The sequence below is a fragment of the Festucalex cinctus genome, chromosome 16 (assembly GCF_051991245.1).
Source record: "Festucalex cinctus isolate MCC-2025b chromosome 16, RoL_Fcin_1.0, whole genome shotgun sequence".
NCBI lineage: Eukaryota > Metazoa > Chordata > Actinopteri > Syngnathiformes > Syngnathidae > Festucalex > Festucalex cinctus.
In genome coordinates, this window is record NC_135426.1 from 17,493,999 (window position 1) to 17,511,648 (window position 17,650).

General features: G+C 39.6%; 2 protein-coding genes across 2 annotated transcripts in view; both read right to left on the reverse strand.

Annotated features, from left to right (window-relative positions):
• Nucleotides 1-12,087, reverse strand: part of atp2b1a (ATPase plasma membrane Ca2+ transporting 1a) — a 95,916-nt gene extending 83,829 nt beyond the window's left edge. Inside the window, exons 1-4 of the mRNA XM_077498721.1 lie at nt 11,993-12,087; nt 11,654-11,758; nt 10,721-10,867; nt 3,272-3,326 (exon numbers count right to left, since the gene is read on the reverse strand). The gene's annotated coding sequence lies outside the window, so the exon portion shown is untranslated. The remainder of the gene's footprint in view (nt 1-3,271; nt 3,327-10,720; nt 10,868-11,653; nt 11,759-11,992) is intronic.
• A 1,574-nt stretch (nt 12,088-13,661) lies between these two features.
• On the reverse strand, nt 13,662-14,915 carry LOC144003010 (uncharacterized). Its single transcript, XM_077498722.1, has 3 exons — nt 14,398-14,915; nt 14,224-14,299; nt 13,662-14,113 (listed from the first exon to the last, which is right to left on the reverse strand). The coding sequence occupies exons 1-2, from the start codon at nt 14,780-14,782 to the stop codon at nt 14,289-14,291; spliced, it is 396 nt and encodes a 131-aa protein (XP_077354848.1). The 5' UTR covers nt 14,783-14,915; the 3' UTR covers nt 13,662-14,113; nt 14,224-14,288.
• Nucleotides 14,916-17,650: the final 2,735 nt, after the last annotated feature.

Below are 17,650 nucleotides of genomic sequence, written 5' to 3' on the forward strand. Positions count from 1 at the left end.
GAGGCTACGACCGAAAATACACAGGAAGTCTGCTATTTTTGGTTTAAATAGGCCATTCGACGCCTTTTTTTTTTACCTTGTACAAAGCTATATTGATTGACTATTGATTTTACTCATCCAAGCGAGCACAGCGACCGCCAAGCCGCATCGAGTGACGCTTTAAACAGATCCCCAAAGGGCTGCATGCTCCTCAGGCCTGATGTGCACACGGTCGTTTTGTAAGGGCCGAATGTGGGCCACTAAATCAAACCTGTTGCTCTTATTCAAGCAGCAATCGCGGCAGGCATTCAGCGAGTGAATGAAAGCCATCTTCCTAATAAAGACAGAGCAGCGCATTATTTCTTGCTCTCTGGAGGGCACGCCGCATCTCCAGCTTGATGAAAAGAACGTAGCTACCTTGGCAAATAAAGTGAGCTTCTCCCCCCCCACTGCTGCCGTCACTCGATTATGTGGTGCCTTTTCAATACGCCTTTGTGAAGGCTGCGCTCTAATGCAGCATGTGTTGCTGCTTGGGAATAAGGTTCATTTTGTGTGTGTGCTCTTTTTTTTTTTTTTTTAAATATCACCAGGTGATGATCTTTCAACTATGGCAGAGCAGCCGTGACCTCCCCCAAGGGCACGTGGGACTTCATAAGTGTGTGTGGTGAAAGACGTGACACACCGGACAAACACGACTCTCAATAAACAGTTGGTGGTTTGTGGCGTGATCCATTCTTATTGACACGTCTTGTCGACGCTCGCTGATGTTTAATTATGTGCCCACAAACGAGCCCATTACAAGCTTTTACAAAACAGCACATTTGAGTGCACTGCCTCTTTTATAAACTCTTAATTTCCTGTGTTTTACTGTCTTGTGCTACAATGAAAACTAAATGAGTAGGTGTCACGTTGATGACATAATCTCTGACGCCGGCTGCCCAAAGTTGGCAAAGCGAGCGAAAGCGGCCGCGCTGCGACACAAGTAATTGCCGGGGCTTGATGGTGGGAATAAGTGGACTGTTTCCATGGCAACCGCCGCAGGACCGGAGCGGCCGGCGAAGGATTGATCGACAGCCGCGCACGCCCCGAATGTTGCAAAGTGTAATTTAAGGAGCGATATTTGCGCGCCTCCTTCCGACTTTCTAGTAAACAGTAATTGATTGGTGATTATACGCTGGAATTGTTTTCTGTCATCAGCCAAGCAATTAATTAGATGACTAAAAGCCCCGGAGGACGGCTTATTGGGCACAGCGTGTTTCATCATTTCAAGCGAGGAACGTTTTTTTGGAGGGGCTGTGGCACACCCGCTGACCACCATGGGGTCCCTCCACTTTCTGAACAACATAAGACACCTCAGTTCAAAATTAGATGTGTAAATGAAAACATTTTGTCCACATGAAGACATATTTACAGACTGTCAAAGCAAGATTATATAAGACGATAATTCCAGCCAATTAGAAGCTGAAGGTTGATTGATTTGGAAGGTCACAACAGTGTAACAGCAACTAAAGTGTGGAAATTGAGCGTTTCATGAGGAAATAAGATTTCTGTTGCTGACTATTTGGTCTACACAAATTGCATTTTTATTTTATTTGAATTTTTTTGAATGAATGTGAAGCTACCTCTTAACTCATTTGCTCCCAATAACGTGTAATACGTTTTTTTAATGTTCTAAGTGTCCCAAAGACGTATTTATATGTTTTTTTTGTTTTTTTTATGCTAGAGCATACAGAAGGCTTTGGTGCAGCCTCAAAACTGCAAAGAACGGTTGCAGAAATAGTAGTTATTACACAAAGGACCAGCAGGTGACAGCAGAGCAAAGGAGATCAACCAGGGCCATCTAGAAAAAAGCTGAATTACTTACAATTTTAAATAGATTTGTGAAAACTGATGAAACTTAGCTCTCTTCTAATGCTAATTGCTGCAAAACGGAAACAGATAGAAACATACTTTTTTCCTGATGAAAGAAGAATTTAATCTTTCTTTTGGTAGGTTCCATGCTTTTATAGCAATAGAACACAATATTCTGTGGGCCTTGCAAAATCAGTCAAAATCCAGTAAAACAGCCGGGAGCGAACGGGATTGCTTCTGTGAAAATGGCTGGGAGTGAATGAGTTAAAAATGGACTTAATCATTCTAGCTTTATCTTTACAATGTTGCGCTGTGTTAAAGTAATTTAGGCAGATCTTTTTACTTTGTCATTTAGACAAATTGTAGTCCCTTGATGATTATTCAAGTGTGACTCCAATTTGTCTGATCATAGAATAAAAGGCGAAAGATGGAGGTGTGAAAATGATTATGTATTTTTTCCTTCGAGTTCCCTATCTGTCCCAATTTAAACATTTTCAAACATTTATCTCCCTAAAATGAATGGACTCACTTGGAAAGTCTGGACAAAATGATCACTATGACATTCACATTTCAATAGTTTTTACTATAACTGCCTTTTATGTACCATAAAAGGAAATATCACCCAGTACAACATCACCTAGTCCCCATTCATAGAAATTATCTCGAGCTGATGCCTCTATAAAAATATAATATTCCAGTCCCTTGATGTCGCCTAGGCTAAGTGCTAATTTGCGCCTACTTGGCACAAACACGTTAGTTTTAATTTTGCATAAATGCTGTGCAAAGTTCTAAAAGTTTAACACTGATGTGACACTCTTTAGATGACCTCTAGCATCCTGACTTTTATTCCAACAACCAAGAGACACAAGCCGGCTGATCATTGGTCATTTTAGACCAATGTCACCCTTGTCTGTAGCCAACCTGCCCCGAAACAGGAAGTGTGACGTTCTCGACTTCGCCAATCCCTTCAGTGCCAAACGCCTCACGCCCAGCCGCTGGTTTGCCTCAGTGACTAGCGGTGAACGTTCAATTAACACACCACCCTGGAGGAACAACATCCCCGATAGCTAAATCTGTGCCGGCCGCTCTATCTTTCTCTAAATGTCACAAGCAAGGTGTTAGCGTCCCAGGGACAATGAGCGGTATTGGGTTTCGCATGGAGACTTAACGGCACCCAAACTTAGCACTGACTCCCTAAGGATGTCGGTATGTGTGTGCGCGGATCTACGCGGTAAAATTAGCGTCTTAACAACAAGATGTTGCGCAATATGTGTAACTGGAAGGTTAGCGACATTGCACTGTACATTGGACACATTTTGACAATGACTTTTGAACAACTGGAGGGTCGTAATTGGTCCTCCAAGCAGATAGGGGGCAGCATAACACAACTGCCAACTTGCTTTGCATGAATTTACCAATAGTATTAGGTTTCAACACTCACCCAGCAGAGGCTCCCTCAGTTCAGCTGTAATGTGATATATTCGTTTGTTGCTCTCCTGTGGAAAAAAAGTATGATCAAGTCAACAAAACAAGTGCAGATAACTTCTGTGCATTACACAGATGACCAGTAGGTGGCAATGTATGGGATAACACTCGTGTTTACAGTAGTGACTGATGAACAATTTGACTTTGAGATTCCCATTGCTATCATCATCAGTACCAATATGTGAATTATTATAGCTGATCTGACAGTCTAACCTAGTTTATTTTATCAATAACAAAATCAATCCAAGTTAGTATCCCGGTAACCATCGCTTCGATTGACGCGCAATCAACAAGAAGCTGACTATTAATTACCTGATGATTTTGAAGGGGGGTGGGGGGGGCAAAAAGCCTGCTTGCCACCGCCCGCTGCAGGGCAAAGTGAGCCGTGCTCAAGTCAAAGTGACACGCTCAAAAAACAAGCTGAGGTCACTGCGTTTATACAACCATATTACTCATACTTGACTCAGGGCGCATGGGGGGGGGGAAGTCATTCCAGCATTTGATCAAAATTACTTTTTTTGTGCTCCTTGAGATGGCAGAAATCCTACTTTAGACCTTATCAGCTAGCTTCACTTTTACAGCCAAAAAACAGCCAATGGGTGCTCATATAGCAGCCAGCTAGGCTGTTTAGCTAGCTAGCTAGATAAGATAACTAGCTAGCTAGCTAGCTAGATAGATAGATAGATACGAACATCCCTTCATATGAAATTTTCAAGTTACAAAACTCCTCAACAGGAAAATATTGCCTCTTGTTACGAAAGAAGTTTCAGGATAGGTAAAAACACAGTATGGGCCGCTACTCGCAGCTCCCAAAGTTTCCTGAACGCAACATACCTACAGCTGCTCCGCCATTGGCTATTACCTTAGCATACCGCATGTATCTATGTGTAAAATAGATCATAGATGTATCTATGTAGCGTCCTTGTCATCGCCCCTTTAGTTTTACGTAAATGTATTCACTAACGGCCGATGCATTTGTACAAAAATTCAAACAATTGGTGATTGATAAAGGCTACTTTGCACAGTAAGTTTTTAATTGCGACGAACATTTATGTCTGAATTTTGGGAGGCTTGGAACGGATTAGGGCATTTACATGGAAAATGCGTCTCTACTTACAAAATTTTCTAGTTAAGAACTTTCTTCCAGAACCAATTAATTTCGTAAGTAGAGGTACCACTGTGTCACAGTGCAGAGTCCGAATGATACAAATAACAGAAATGCACAAGGACATTTACAAGCATATTTGCAAACACGTCTTAGGAGTTAATTTTAGCAACACGGTCACATAAATCAATGCGGATACTGTATATACACGCATCACTCCGCTACTTGCCTATCAAATCTCTACCCCGTTACATGAAACTACATGAGTGTGACTAAAATAGCGATTGCCTCATTTACGGTGGCGGGCAGGAATCAATATTGAAGTTCCAAGTAAGGTGATCGGAAAGGCTTGTCATAGGGGGCGACAGCAGGTGCAAACGTTAGGATGAAGGAAGCATTTTACTCCCGCTGAGGGAGGGAAGAGCTCTCAAGTCTTATCATGAGTGAATAAAAGAAGTTGGAAAAAAATCCTGACAATGAATCTTCTTTTCTTGTGAGGTGGGGGAATGTATGAAGGGCTAAAAATAACCCCAGTGTGTGTAGTGTTTGTCATGCTGAATGTAATCACACTCCTCCGATTCCAAATCACAACATTTGAGCACCCTTATTAAAATCCCCCGCGCCCGAACACGCACACACTCCTCTGCAGGGCATTCCACTGCACACTCCCAAATGAGAAGAGACAGGCCCCCATGTTGGGACTGGAGGCTGACACAGAACGAAGCAAGCTCTTTTTTTGCTCCCCCGAAACGCTGACGCCATCACGCGGATGTGACGAGCGGGGGTGTGGATTCGGAGTGCCGCTGCTTCCGCTGGGACTCGGAGACAGCAAAGAGAGAGATTTTCCACACAGTCAACAAAATGATTTTGTCATGCAGGGTAAATACACAGCCTCCCGTACTCATTTATCCCAAACCTATACACACATCCCCGTGGAGTGAGCGCTACCAAGCAACGCCATGCAAACAAAACACGAACATGACTCACACGTTGTTCTGATTCTGGAAACGCAATACAATATACACTATGGACTTATTTGACAATCTAATGGTGTAGTATGAGTAAACTATACTCAACTTATCAGTTTAGGTAATGTAAAAAATAATATAAAAATTATAGTCTCACAAATATTTTTTTGGTGTATTACATATAATCAGTGAGGCTCTGAGAGTGGGATGAGCAATAGTGATACACAGGCTCCCTCTAGTGGTATGCAGAAGAATCACTGCCCAAGTACAGTTCAGTTGTATTTCACTTTGAAGTATTCGCATTTAATCTGTTTTTCAACTTTTACTTAGGTCCCCAATTTTTAAAGGGATACATCACTTATTTAGCCCATTATAGCAATAAAAAGTTAATATTTTGTCTATAGTTAATTTGATACTTTCATTATTTTTCACGTACCTTTAAAAACACAGTTTGCAACTTGCTCTCGACTGAAAATGACATCACAAGGGCTCAGGTAACCAATCACAGCTCACCTGTTTTCTAGGTTTGGTCATGTGACATTCACAAGCTGAGCTGTGATTGGTTACCTGAGCCCTTGTGATGTCATTTTCAGTCGACAGCAAGTTGCAAAATATGTTTTTAAAAAGTACTAATGGTACGTGAAAAATAATGAAAATATCTAATTTATTATAGGCAAAATATTAATGTTTGACTGCCAAAAATGGCTAAATAAGTAAAGTATCCCTTTAACTTTTAATGAATGGTGTATTTTTATTATTGAATAATACATATTGCAAAATTTTCATATTTTTCAATATTTTTAAAAAGTTAAATAATACATTTAAGTGCTTTTTTTATTATAATCATAACAGATTACTATACAATATTTTGAGATTAAAAAAAATTGTAATGATCTTTTTCAATTTTGAGTTTTTTTTCTGTATCTATTGTTCAAGTAGCGCAGAAGGCTAAAACAATATATTTAGTATATTGTAAGTCACTATGACACTAGCACTGCACTGTAAAAAAAAAAACAAACAAAAAAAAAAAACTTTAGATTGTAATCCTTTAGATTAAATGCCAATGTAGGCCATGCAGTATTTTCCTCGAGTGGCCTGTCAGAACGTCAGTGTGCATTTAGATATTTTATTTTAATATAGCATAAACCAGGCACAGACTCAAAGTAAATGACAATTTAAAAAATATGACAAGGAAAGTGCACAGTGAGTTTCCTCGTAATTTATGATACAATGTACTTCTGACCTGTGCATGGCTTAAATTTCTGCATGTTCCTCAATTTCACGAATGCAAAAAGGGAACAAAAGGAAGCTCCGTGTTTGTAAATGGAAGTTTGTGTACTGGGTGGATGCATACACAAATGATCATTTCTTTAATGACCTTTTGTGCCAATATGGGGAAATTAATGAGCTGTGACATTCAATTATACATCAGCGCCTCCAATCACGGCAGCACTTTGGAGAGACAAACACGAGGAACGCTTGAGAAGGACTTGCTTGTTTATGAGTGTCTCTTTGGCACGGGGAGCCATATCATTTGCATAATCATGAATAGCAGATACGGTTGTCAGGGGAAACGGACGAGGGAGAGAGAAGCGAGTGAATGCTGCAGTGATGAGAAAAGACGCAATGCATGCCACAGCACAAGTGGGAGAGATACTTTTTCAATGGATTTTCATGGAGTAACTATACAATAGGTTTGCATGTGCAACTTCAATACTGCAGAGAAAATATGCATATTTCATGAAGATAATTGCATAATGCGAAAGTCCATTTTTATCTTGCTGTCGCAATATCAATAAGAATGCACATGCTAAAAACTGTGTTTTTTCTTCATTTTTGTGAATATTTTAAACATAGGTTGAATCAAGGCAACTGCAACATTTCTAGTTTGCGTAATTTGTTGTTTTTACTTGTTTTCCGAAAATGTTCAAAAATTATTTTGGCAATTTGTGTTCTTAGACTAGCAATTTGGAATTGAGCTAACAACTATATATTGGTTTGCAAAACTGTTGTTATACTATGAAAAAATGCTTTATTTCATTGAAGTAGAATGGTATTTTGCTTTTGCATTTCAAAATGAAATTTTCAAAAGTGTTTTTATTTAGGTGAGCATTTTAAAAATGAATTGAAAATCTGAATAACGAGGTTTTTTGTCAACTGAATTACTTAAAATATTTTATTTTACATATAAATGTATGTATATTATTATTGCATATATTATTTAAACATTTTATTTAGCTTTTTATTTATTTCATTTTGGGTTAAAAAAAATAATGTTATTGCTCATTTTTAACCTAAATTATTGTGCAAAAAAAAAAAAAGTAACTAATTAAAATAAACACAATATCGTATATGAAGTTAAGTTAATATACATTGATTGAAAATAAAATCTTAATGCATTACCTGCTCTATTTTTAATCTGAATTAGACATGAATACAGATAAGCAGAACTAGTTCGTTTGCAAATGTAAAATTTAACTATTTTTACATTTATAGATTTACTTTATAAAAATTTACAATTTCCATTTATAATTTCAATAGTTAAATTAGTATGTTCCTTTCAAGTTGTGGTAATTAGAAAGAAATTGGATTTCTGTTAAATGTGAACATACTTCATTTAAAGGGTTACTTCACTAATTAATTTGATACTTTCATTATTTTTCACGTACAATTAGTACCTTTAAAAACACATTTTGTAACTTGCTGTTGACTTTAAAAAAAAAAAAAAAAAAAAAAAAAAAAAAAAAAAAAAAAAATAACTTGCTGTCGACCGAAAATGACATCACAAGGGCTCAGGTAACCAATCACAGCTCACCTGTTTTCTAGGTTTGGTCATGTGACATTCACAAGCTGAGCTGTGATTGGTTACCTGAGCCCTTGTGATGTCATTTTCAGTCGACAGCAAGTTGCAAAATGTGTTTTTAAAGGTACTAATTGTACATGAAAAATAATGAAAATATCTACGGTAATTCATTATAGGCAAAATATTGACGTTTGACTGGAGACGGAAGTTACGTCCAATGACATCATTTGTTGCTCACTGTTGCCACAATGTAGCCTTGCAAGATGGGGCACAGCCCAAGATGACGCCTCTAAACTTCTGTCATGCCACAAAAACATACAGTAACAGTCTTTTGCTGTTATTTCTAGCTATCGTTTCTCCTTTTTTCCTTCCTGTGGCGCATGGATTGCTCTTGTCAGAGCGCTCTCGCTCGGGCACTCGCTGCCTTTGCACCACACCGTCATGTTTCGCCGTCCCTCGGATGCCCTCCTCTCCCATCTGTGTCATCGGCCGCCCACGCTGCGTCAACCTGCCTCCTCAGACAGCTCATTCCCTTGGCCTCAGCCAGCCTCCCACGGCCACCTTCCCCGTGGCTCAATAAAAAAACACTCTCCTGCAAAACTGGACAGCTTAGAGGTAAGATGACCCCACCCGCCGCAAATAAAAAATATATAATAAAATAAAAAAATACAATTACTTAAATATTAAATCCTATTAAATCAATATTAATATTCCTCAGAAATTGTGTTTCGAAACATAAAATGTTTTAAAACTTTAAAATTGAAGATATAATAAAAAAAATTCATAGAAACGTATGCAAAAGTGAGTCAGTTGCTGGACAGATAAATGTCTTACACAAGTAAAAGCAAGCTCATGAGTCTTCTTCGCCTGAAGACTTCGGTACATTTCCCCGCCACTTTTATGAGGCACACCCCCTACTGGCCCACCAAGTAATTGCTCAATAAGTAATGTATAATGGTGCTGTTTTGTGGCTGTATATTAACTCATTAGCTCCGAAAAACGTATAAATACGTCATATTTTAAATGTTTTAAGGGTCCCAAAGACGTATTTTTACAGTTTTTGTTGTTTGTTTTTTATGCCAGAGCATAGAGAAGGCTTTGATGCAGTCTCTCTACTGCAGAAAATGGTTGAGTGGCAGCAGAGTATAAGAGATCAACCAGGCCATGGTAACACAAGCTGATTTCCCCACAGTTCTAAGCAGAATTGTGAAAAACGATGAAACTTAGCTATGTTCTATTGCTAATTGCTGAACAGCGGAAACAGAAAGTAATATACTTTTTTTTTTCCCCTGATCTTTTGGTATGTTCCATATTTTTATAGCAATAGAACATAATATCTCGCGGGCCTTGAAAAATCTGTCAAAATCCAGGAAAACAGTTAAGTGAAAATGGTTGGGAGTGAATGAGTTAACTACAAATATCAATACTTGGTGCAGGTGTATCGATAATCTATCGGGAGACAAAGTATCACGATTAATCGTGATATCAATATATCGTCACACTCCTATTCATGTCTGGAAAATGTATTGGAATCTCCTTGTGAGCTCACTGATTTTATGAAGGACGAAAAATGGCAAAATTCAAAATAAATAAATGGATATTTTGGCGGCTGGCTTGACTTGGCTTGGCTGAGTCCGGCTACATTCGCGGTGAGATGGTGGCCAAAGAGTAGTGAATGTTACGTATTGCGAAGAGCTAACTATCAGGTATTTCTTTCATCTATTTTGAAGGGCAACGTCGGGAAAAGTGGACATGGCGAGCTAACATATCCATGCGCGTTATAGAGAAGCGGCAGGACAGCGTGTGACTTGGATCGCACTTGGTGACAAAATAGCTGACAGGCCGCGTGTCTTGTGGCAGGTGTTGGATCGGCGGTGGCGGGGGTTCATGCTCATATTGTCCTTGGCTCGCTGTGCGGTATCGATCGGCTTCAGTTTTGTTTAGCCGCCGCCAAAACTCGCAGCCCCGCATTGACTTGAGATGATTACACCTCGGTTTTGTCACGGACGCCGGCTGGCAGGCGGCGGCGTCTTCATCACAACTTGCGTCGCTAGGGACTTTTTTTTTTCTGTGAGGGTTAGCTCAGAGCTTTGGAGACCAAATGTCTGATAATGAAAATAAATAAACTGAGAAAATACATTACGGGTGACAGCAGAGTGCCCTGGCCTGAAGCTTTCGTTGTTTTTTTTTGGACTATTATTAAAACGTTCAAAAAACAATTTGTTCATTTTTATGACAAGGAAGCAAAATGTAAATGTTTATGCTGTTCACTATTGTGCTTATTTCACTTCAGGTGTACCTAATGTTACGTCCAGTTGATTTTTTGGAAGGGTTTGGGTCTCTGGTCTATTTTTAGCACAATGGCAGCGTCGTTGCTGACCTACGCTGATGCAATGTGACTAATCAGGTTCTTTTTTTCTCGACAGTGGCCTCAGATGGCATCTCCGCCTTATTAGAGGGGGCTCGAGGTCAAAGGTCAGAGGGGTTTACACGTATCATAATGCGCGCACCCAACACGCGTGTACGCACCTGAGCCACACAGCGCGCTAAAGATGGCCGCCGACTTTTGCTGGCACGGCCCGGGCGCTCTTGGCGAGGCGTTCAGGTAGCGGCCATCTGTTGTTTACTCGCCGCCGCCCTCGATGACATCTGACAATGACACAGCTGTCCGCACCGCTGAGCATAAAACACACAAAAACACTTTTCACCGTTTTGATTCATGTAGTTTTCACATACATATTCATTCTCAACCGTTTATACAGCTTTGCGTACTTGTTGATACATGTAGTAGTTTTGCTGCATACAATGCTACTGATTTTTTTTGTAGTTCTTATTCACATTTGCACACACACACACACATATATATAAATATATATATATATATATATACATACACACCAATAAAATTTCCTTCTTAAGGGTTTATAATATAAAATTAAAAAGATGTACTGTACTGTAAAAACCTATGTGATTTTGATTTGTGTTGTCATTATCTGCCACTAGATGGCATAATTACATTCGTAAGACATTGGTGACAGCTCGGTGCATTTTTCTTTTCATTTTAAGAGCTATCTAATCTTTAACATGAAGTAACTTGTGAAACTCTGCACATTTTTAAAATTGTAAAATACAATTTGACCCCAGTCTCTACAAATATATGCATTATTATTATATTTATTACTGCTAAATTTTGACGTGGATGTGTCTACTTGCAACGTTGCTATTATTGCTACGGTTCACTATTGTGTATTTTATGTCTGTAGTATGCACATTTATTCTCAATTCCTTATACAGAGACTATGTTGATAAACGTTAATAAACTAAATGATTTTCATATACAATTTCCATCTGCATAAACATACATAGGCGCTAATAATAGTTTGTGATACTGTGCTATTAAAAAAAAAAAAGAGAGAGAGCTAGAAGAGGAAAAATGGGTCAAGGAGAAGAAGGGGATTTTACCTCCCAGGGAGCTGACCCCTCCTGTCGTCCCGGCTCATTAGTCACGAAGGGTCCGAGGGACACTTGTGCCACATCTATTTCCGACCTCATCCCCCATTTTGGCCTCTGCAGGGACAGGAATAGGCTCAGGAACATCATGGCAGGACACGGACAACATGTGTAGGTGTGTGACACAGATATTTCTTTAACAATGTCTCTTGAGTTGCAGTGCAGTTCGATGAGCTGGAAGTAGAAGAGGTATGGGTGCCATGGTAACGAATTAATTGATCTATGCGGCATGGCCAGAGCGTAAACTATATTTAGAAACACGACAACCGAGACACCTGGGCCTGGACCTACCCTAAATTGATGGATTGTGAGGCAGCTTTGCCGGAGTGTTCGTTAATCCTCCACTGGTGGTCCTGTCCAAGTATCTCAAAACAATTACATGTCACCTGGTTGATATTACACACATGAAGCTTTAGAGGAGGTTTTACAGCAGGACTGGGCAAACTCAAGTCGTTGAGGCGCGTCCTGCAGGTTTTTGTTGTTTCCATTCTCCAACACAGCTGATATGTGATCAGCTCATCAGCAAGCTCTGCTGCATAAGCCTGATAACGATTCTGTTGATTGGAATCAGCTTGTGTTGGAAGAGGGAAACCTCCAAAACCTCAAGAGGACCGAGTTTGCCCCTGTATTAGAGGGACCACGACTGACATAGTACAGTAATTACTGCAAACGGAAAGTCATTGAATGGTATCAGTAGAATTAGTGTACATTTGAAAGTCAAGCCACATGCTGCACTTGCGAGACGCTACTGCCGTCATGTGGCACTTTGGAGAACTGCAGAAGTCTCATGCTTCGCTCTCTACAAATGAGAGAATTTGTATTTATGGGCTTGAGTTGTTTACTATGGAGCCCCTAAGGTACAGGTGTCAAACTCCAGCCCTCGAGGGCCGCAGTTCTGCATTATTAGAGGTTTCTCTCCTCAAACACAGCTGTATCATATAATGAGGATCATTATCAGGTTCCTGCAGTTTTCTGATGAATCAGGTGTGTTTGAGGGAAATCTCTATAACATGCAGGACTGCAGTTTGAGACCTGTGCCTCAGGTGACATGGTAGGAGGAACTAAGTTCTCTCGCAGTTTGCGAGATAATGCAAAGATAATGCCTTTTTTTTTTTAAATGAGTTAATGTACTTCCGGGTCATCTTCCGTGTGACCAAAAGCAACGAGGATGATACGTATTTTCCCTCCTGCTTTGTTTACACGCTTTATCCTCGTCGCTTTTGGTCACACGGAAGATGACCCGGAAGTACATGATTCGCTTTAAAAATAAAAAATTTTTGCGTTCTCTCGCAAAGACCCGTTTTTTTTTTTTAAATGTCACCTTAGGGGCTCCGTAGTTTACTCATAATTTGGAAATGTGTTTTATTAGTTGGCGTTTTTACCTAAATGTACATTAAATGACATGCTCTTCTATCATCTATTAATCGGTTTCAACAGGTAAACTAGCTGCTAGATTAGTGTTGAACCCAGGTATCGAAACATATTTTGACAGACTATGACAATGCATGTATGTAAATACATTTCCCTTCAAGGATGAAATTCTAAGCGTTAGGGGGCTTGTAACCTGGGTATGGGGGTTAAATTTTCATATTATATATATATTAATTAGTACATCTCTGAGTCTCCTTGACAGTTAAAACTTGCATTTAATAGAAACTGCCTTGTTTGTAGTAAGTAAAACAAAACGAGTATCATGTGAAAATGACTGCAAACAAAAATATTTCCCTTCAAGCATTAGTGACATACTAAAAGTTTTATTACAATTTTTGGTCCTTTTATCCTCAAAGGATTGTCCATTCACAGAAAACGCTTTGAATTAGAGTCTTTGAACAGTGAATGTCTTTGAAATTTGACGTCATATTTTTGACTTTGTATTATGGAGAGTAACATGGTTCCTTACCTGATATTTGGTCTGTTGCAGTTTGCTTTTCTTTGGCATCATAAAACATCAAAACACAAGTTTCAGTTTACATCATTTGTTTTTATTTTGGATGAACTGCACTCATAAATCTCCATTAACAAAACATCCACGCCACGCGTATTTACAATATAAACCCGATCCAAAAATGAGCCGCAACTCTCATAATTGAGTTTAGAAAAAATGTTTTGGAATGGGCTAAAGTCACCTTTGAGGAGCTCCTGGGTCTCCCGGGGGTGAGCCTGTAGTCCCCGGTGGGCGCGCAGGCAGGCAGGGCTGACCTGGAAAACGCTCACACAGTGACAGAGGTTGCATGGCACCATTCAAGGACAAAGCAGTGCAACAATACCTGCCCTTGGTTGTTTGGTTACCTGACTTTTCAAGCAGTGGCCACACCGCCAGCTCAGGTGCCTTGTGCTCCGCTCGTTGGTCGAGGGGGGCCGGCAAGGTGGGAGGCTTTTGCGGGGAGAAGAGCACTCCCTACTGGGCGCCCACTGCGAGACAAATACAGCCCATCAATCGTGCGACAATGACAATTGACACAAGCTGCACCGCTTTTCTTCGATTTGGTCGCAAAAAAAAGGTGTAAATGCAATATTCACACCTTTTGCGACAAGGGGGTAAAAGTTGCTGCAACGTCATTCGGTCTTCGATGAAACCAACATTTCCTCAAAGTCCCTCTGTTGGAAGGCAAGACAATTCTCATAATAATCAGAATCCAGCGCCGCGTAAACGCGGCCGGGTGAAAGGCATTCGCCGTAAAGATGAGATGAAGTACCCAGCGATGAGGGGGATTCGTTCTCTCGGTTCTTGCTACTCGACGCCATGTTGTATTCGTGCTCTTGTATCAGGTACTGCGTCGTGTTCTCCGGCGCCATTGCTCCCGGGGCAAGTCGTCTCGCGCAGGCCGCGCTCCGTCGCTCCTCTCTGGGCTCCGCGTTGTAAGGGCCGCTGGTCAACTTTCGACGACGGTTCCGTCCGTGGCGCTTCCTGGTACTCGGGGACTTTACACCGGTGGCGCTGAGTCGACACTGTCCGAAGGTTTCGTCCTCCTCGTGGGCCACGCGAAGTTGCGTCCACCGTAGCTTGGTTGCGGGCTTCAATGTTATCTGTACGGCGTCCATGTGTTTAGAGCTGGTCATATCCATTGACTTAATATACATGGCAAAACTTGATGGGAGAAAAAAAAAAAGTCAAGTGAGCTTCTGTTCAAAAAGTCGGGGTTTTAAGCTGGTGGTCAGGCACGACGTGTGTGTGCGTAACTTCGACGTCGACTACCAAGGCAGCAGCACGTCGTTTAAATTAAAGTACTTACCCATAATGCACTGCTTTGCTCGACTCTATGGCGTTGCTGCCGTCATGCGGAGCGGAGGGACAAGATCCTTTCATGCAACGATTCAAAGCTCCTCAAAAGAATCCGGAAAATAAAAAATAAAAAAAAGTATATGGAATATTCCTATACCGATGCAATTTTTTTATTTATTTTTTTTTTACACAAAAAGTGTATTAATAACTTTTTAAAGGACCATCACTCTTAAGTGGAAGCGAGTCAAGTCAATTCAATTCAAAATCTTTATTACATTCTTTAAAATAGAAATGAAAGGTGTCAGAAAGAAGTGAAACTGATATCTGGCCCTGATTAAAACAAACAAACAAACAAACAAACAAATAATAATAATAATAATAATAATAATAATAATAATATTAATAATAATAATAATACTAATAATAATAATAATAATAATAATAATAATAATAATAATATCAACACAAAATAAATGACAGTAAGCAGTGAAGATGCTTTCATGGTAGCAATTAAACAAAATGATTCAACAGCATGACTTTGTGCTAGATATATTTTTCCAGTAATTGAGCTGTTATACATTTAAAAAAAAAATAAGACAAATGGACAGAGATGATTTAGTTTTATAATTAGATTGTTCCACAAACTCACACCTTGAGTTGAAATACATCGTTCTTTTTGTTTTGTTCTGTATTTAGGTTTGGAAAAAATATCTGTTCCTCTTAATTTGTACTCACTTTCCCTTTTTTTGAATTTGATTTGCATTTTAATTGGTAAAATTTCATGATGTGCTTTTTACATTATTATAAGGTGGTTAAACTCATCAATTCATTGAATTTTCAAGTTTTTAGTTTTGTAAATATTGAATTAATGTGCTCTGTATCCACATCCAAACACAAAACAAATAGCACGTTTCTGTAAAAGAAAGATATTACTACAAAGTACATTTGACCCCAAAAAGTTGAAATAAATACATAATTATGAACCTGCAAGCATGCTGACAGAGTGGAAATTGACTGGGAGGACATTTTTATTGGCTAATATTTAAAAGCTGGCTAATTTCACAAATATATTTCACATTTCTAAGTGTTTATGTCATATCATTTAGGACATGTTTAACTTGACAACATCCAGCCACACATAATATGACGACAATTACAATGCGCAAGTTTAAATATTTACTCTGCAACATAAAAAGAAAATGCTGGAAGTAATGTCACAGGTGCAGTTAGCGCATAACGACAGAGTGGATAGCATTTTCAGGGACATGCAAAATGTTCAGTGTGGTTATGAAAATAGACTATGATCAAAATGGCTTGTTTTATCCGATTATTGTTGACAAAAGAAACACTGACACTTGACAAAAACTAGTTAATGTTTTTGTTTGTAGCTGAGCTGGGGACTCTTTCATGTACTGGATAATGTCGAGTGAAAAAAAAAACATTATGTTCTTTTCTTATATACGCCACCTGATGGCAGTGTCTGCACATTAAAGGGGATTTTTTATTTTTTTAAGGGGAGAATATGTGCCGCAAGAGGGCGATAAACACCTTGTTGTGCATGGGCGTGCAAATTCTCTCCAAAGAAAGCCCCGATTTTCCCCTTTATGGAGTACTCTGAATGTGCTTGCGTGCTGCTTTGTGTTCCTTAGTGATTACTGAGGCAGAATCATGAGGATGCAAAATAAAGCATTTTATTTAATGTCCTTGCTTCTTGGGAAAATATTTCAAGCCACAGGTATAAGCTATTATCGGTGTAAATAAATATGATTAATGTTGAGGTTGTTTACAGCCCTGGGGCTGCGCTTTAATTAAAAAGCCACACTGCAATCAATAGACTCTTAACGATGTCCCTTAATGGGATGAAGCAGTGTTTTGCTGGAGGTGATGTGGCACATGGAAGGAAACCAGCAAAGTGCTCTTTTGCTTGACTTGAACTCACATCCATATGTGTAAAGTGTGGTTTGAGTGTGGCTGGCGGTATCGTACCGGAAGCTGGGCTCAGTTCAAGTTTCTTCTGCAGTGCGGCGGCTCAGGGTGAGGGAGGGAGGGAGCAAAATGGCACCGGTCCCAAGGGCATGATTCCAAAAAAGACATCACTCACTCAGGCAGTTGCAAGTTAAGTTTGCAGCAGCCACGATTGATGCATCTCTTCGTGCTCGCTCACGTGTCAGTATGTGTCCCGAGATAAGATTCTGTGAGCGTTCAACGGCTTGCACGGGACCTTGTCGCGCATGACATTTGACCTCGAGGGAGATTTTGATTTCTGATGTCATTCCTGCATGTTATTATAGTTTTGAAAGTTTCATTCTAGTTAGTTTTTATTTTGTTTTGAGTTTCAGGGTGGCTCTTAGTTATTTACAAAACAAAAAAAACTTCTTTGGTTTTAGTATTAGTTTCCATTAAAAAAAAAAAAAGTACTTATGTGCAAGATTTAATAAACACCATAATGGTAAAATGAAAAAAAGTAGCCATGAGTCAAACACGCAAAATTGCCGCCTAGGAACGACGTCATCTGAAGGTGCTTTTCTATTGGCTGCTGCTCGATGACGTCGCTTGTGTGCGACACACTTTCAAACGTCCTTATTCCGTCCTGACAGGTGATCCAAAAGCTGTAATAACAAATGTCATGCATGATAACAAATCTCTAGCCTTTAGGATCAATCTTATGTTCCTATTCGGCAAATTTTATTTGCATAAAACAATAATTTCCAAATCCCTTCCTGAAG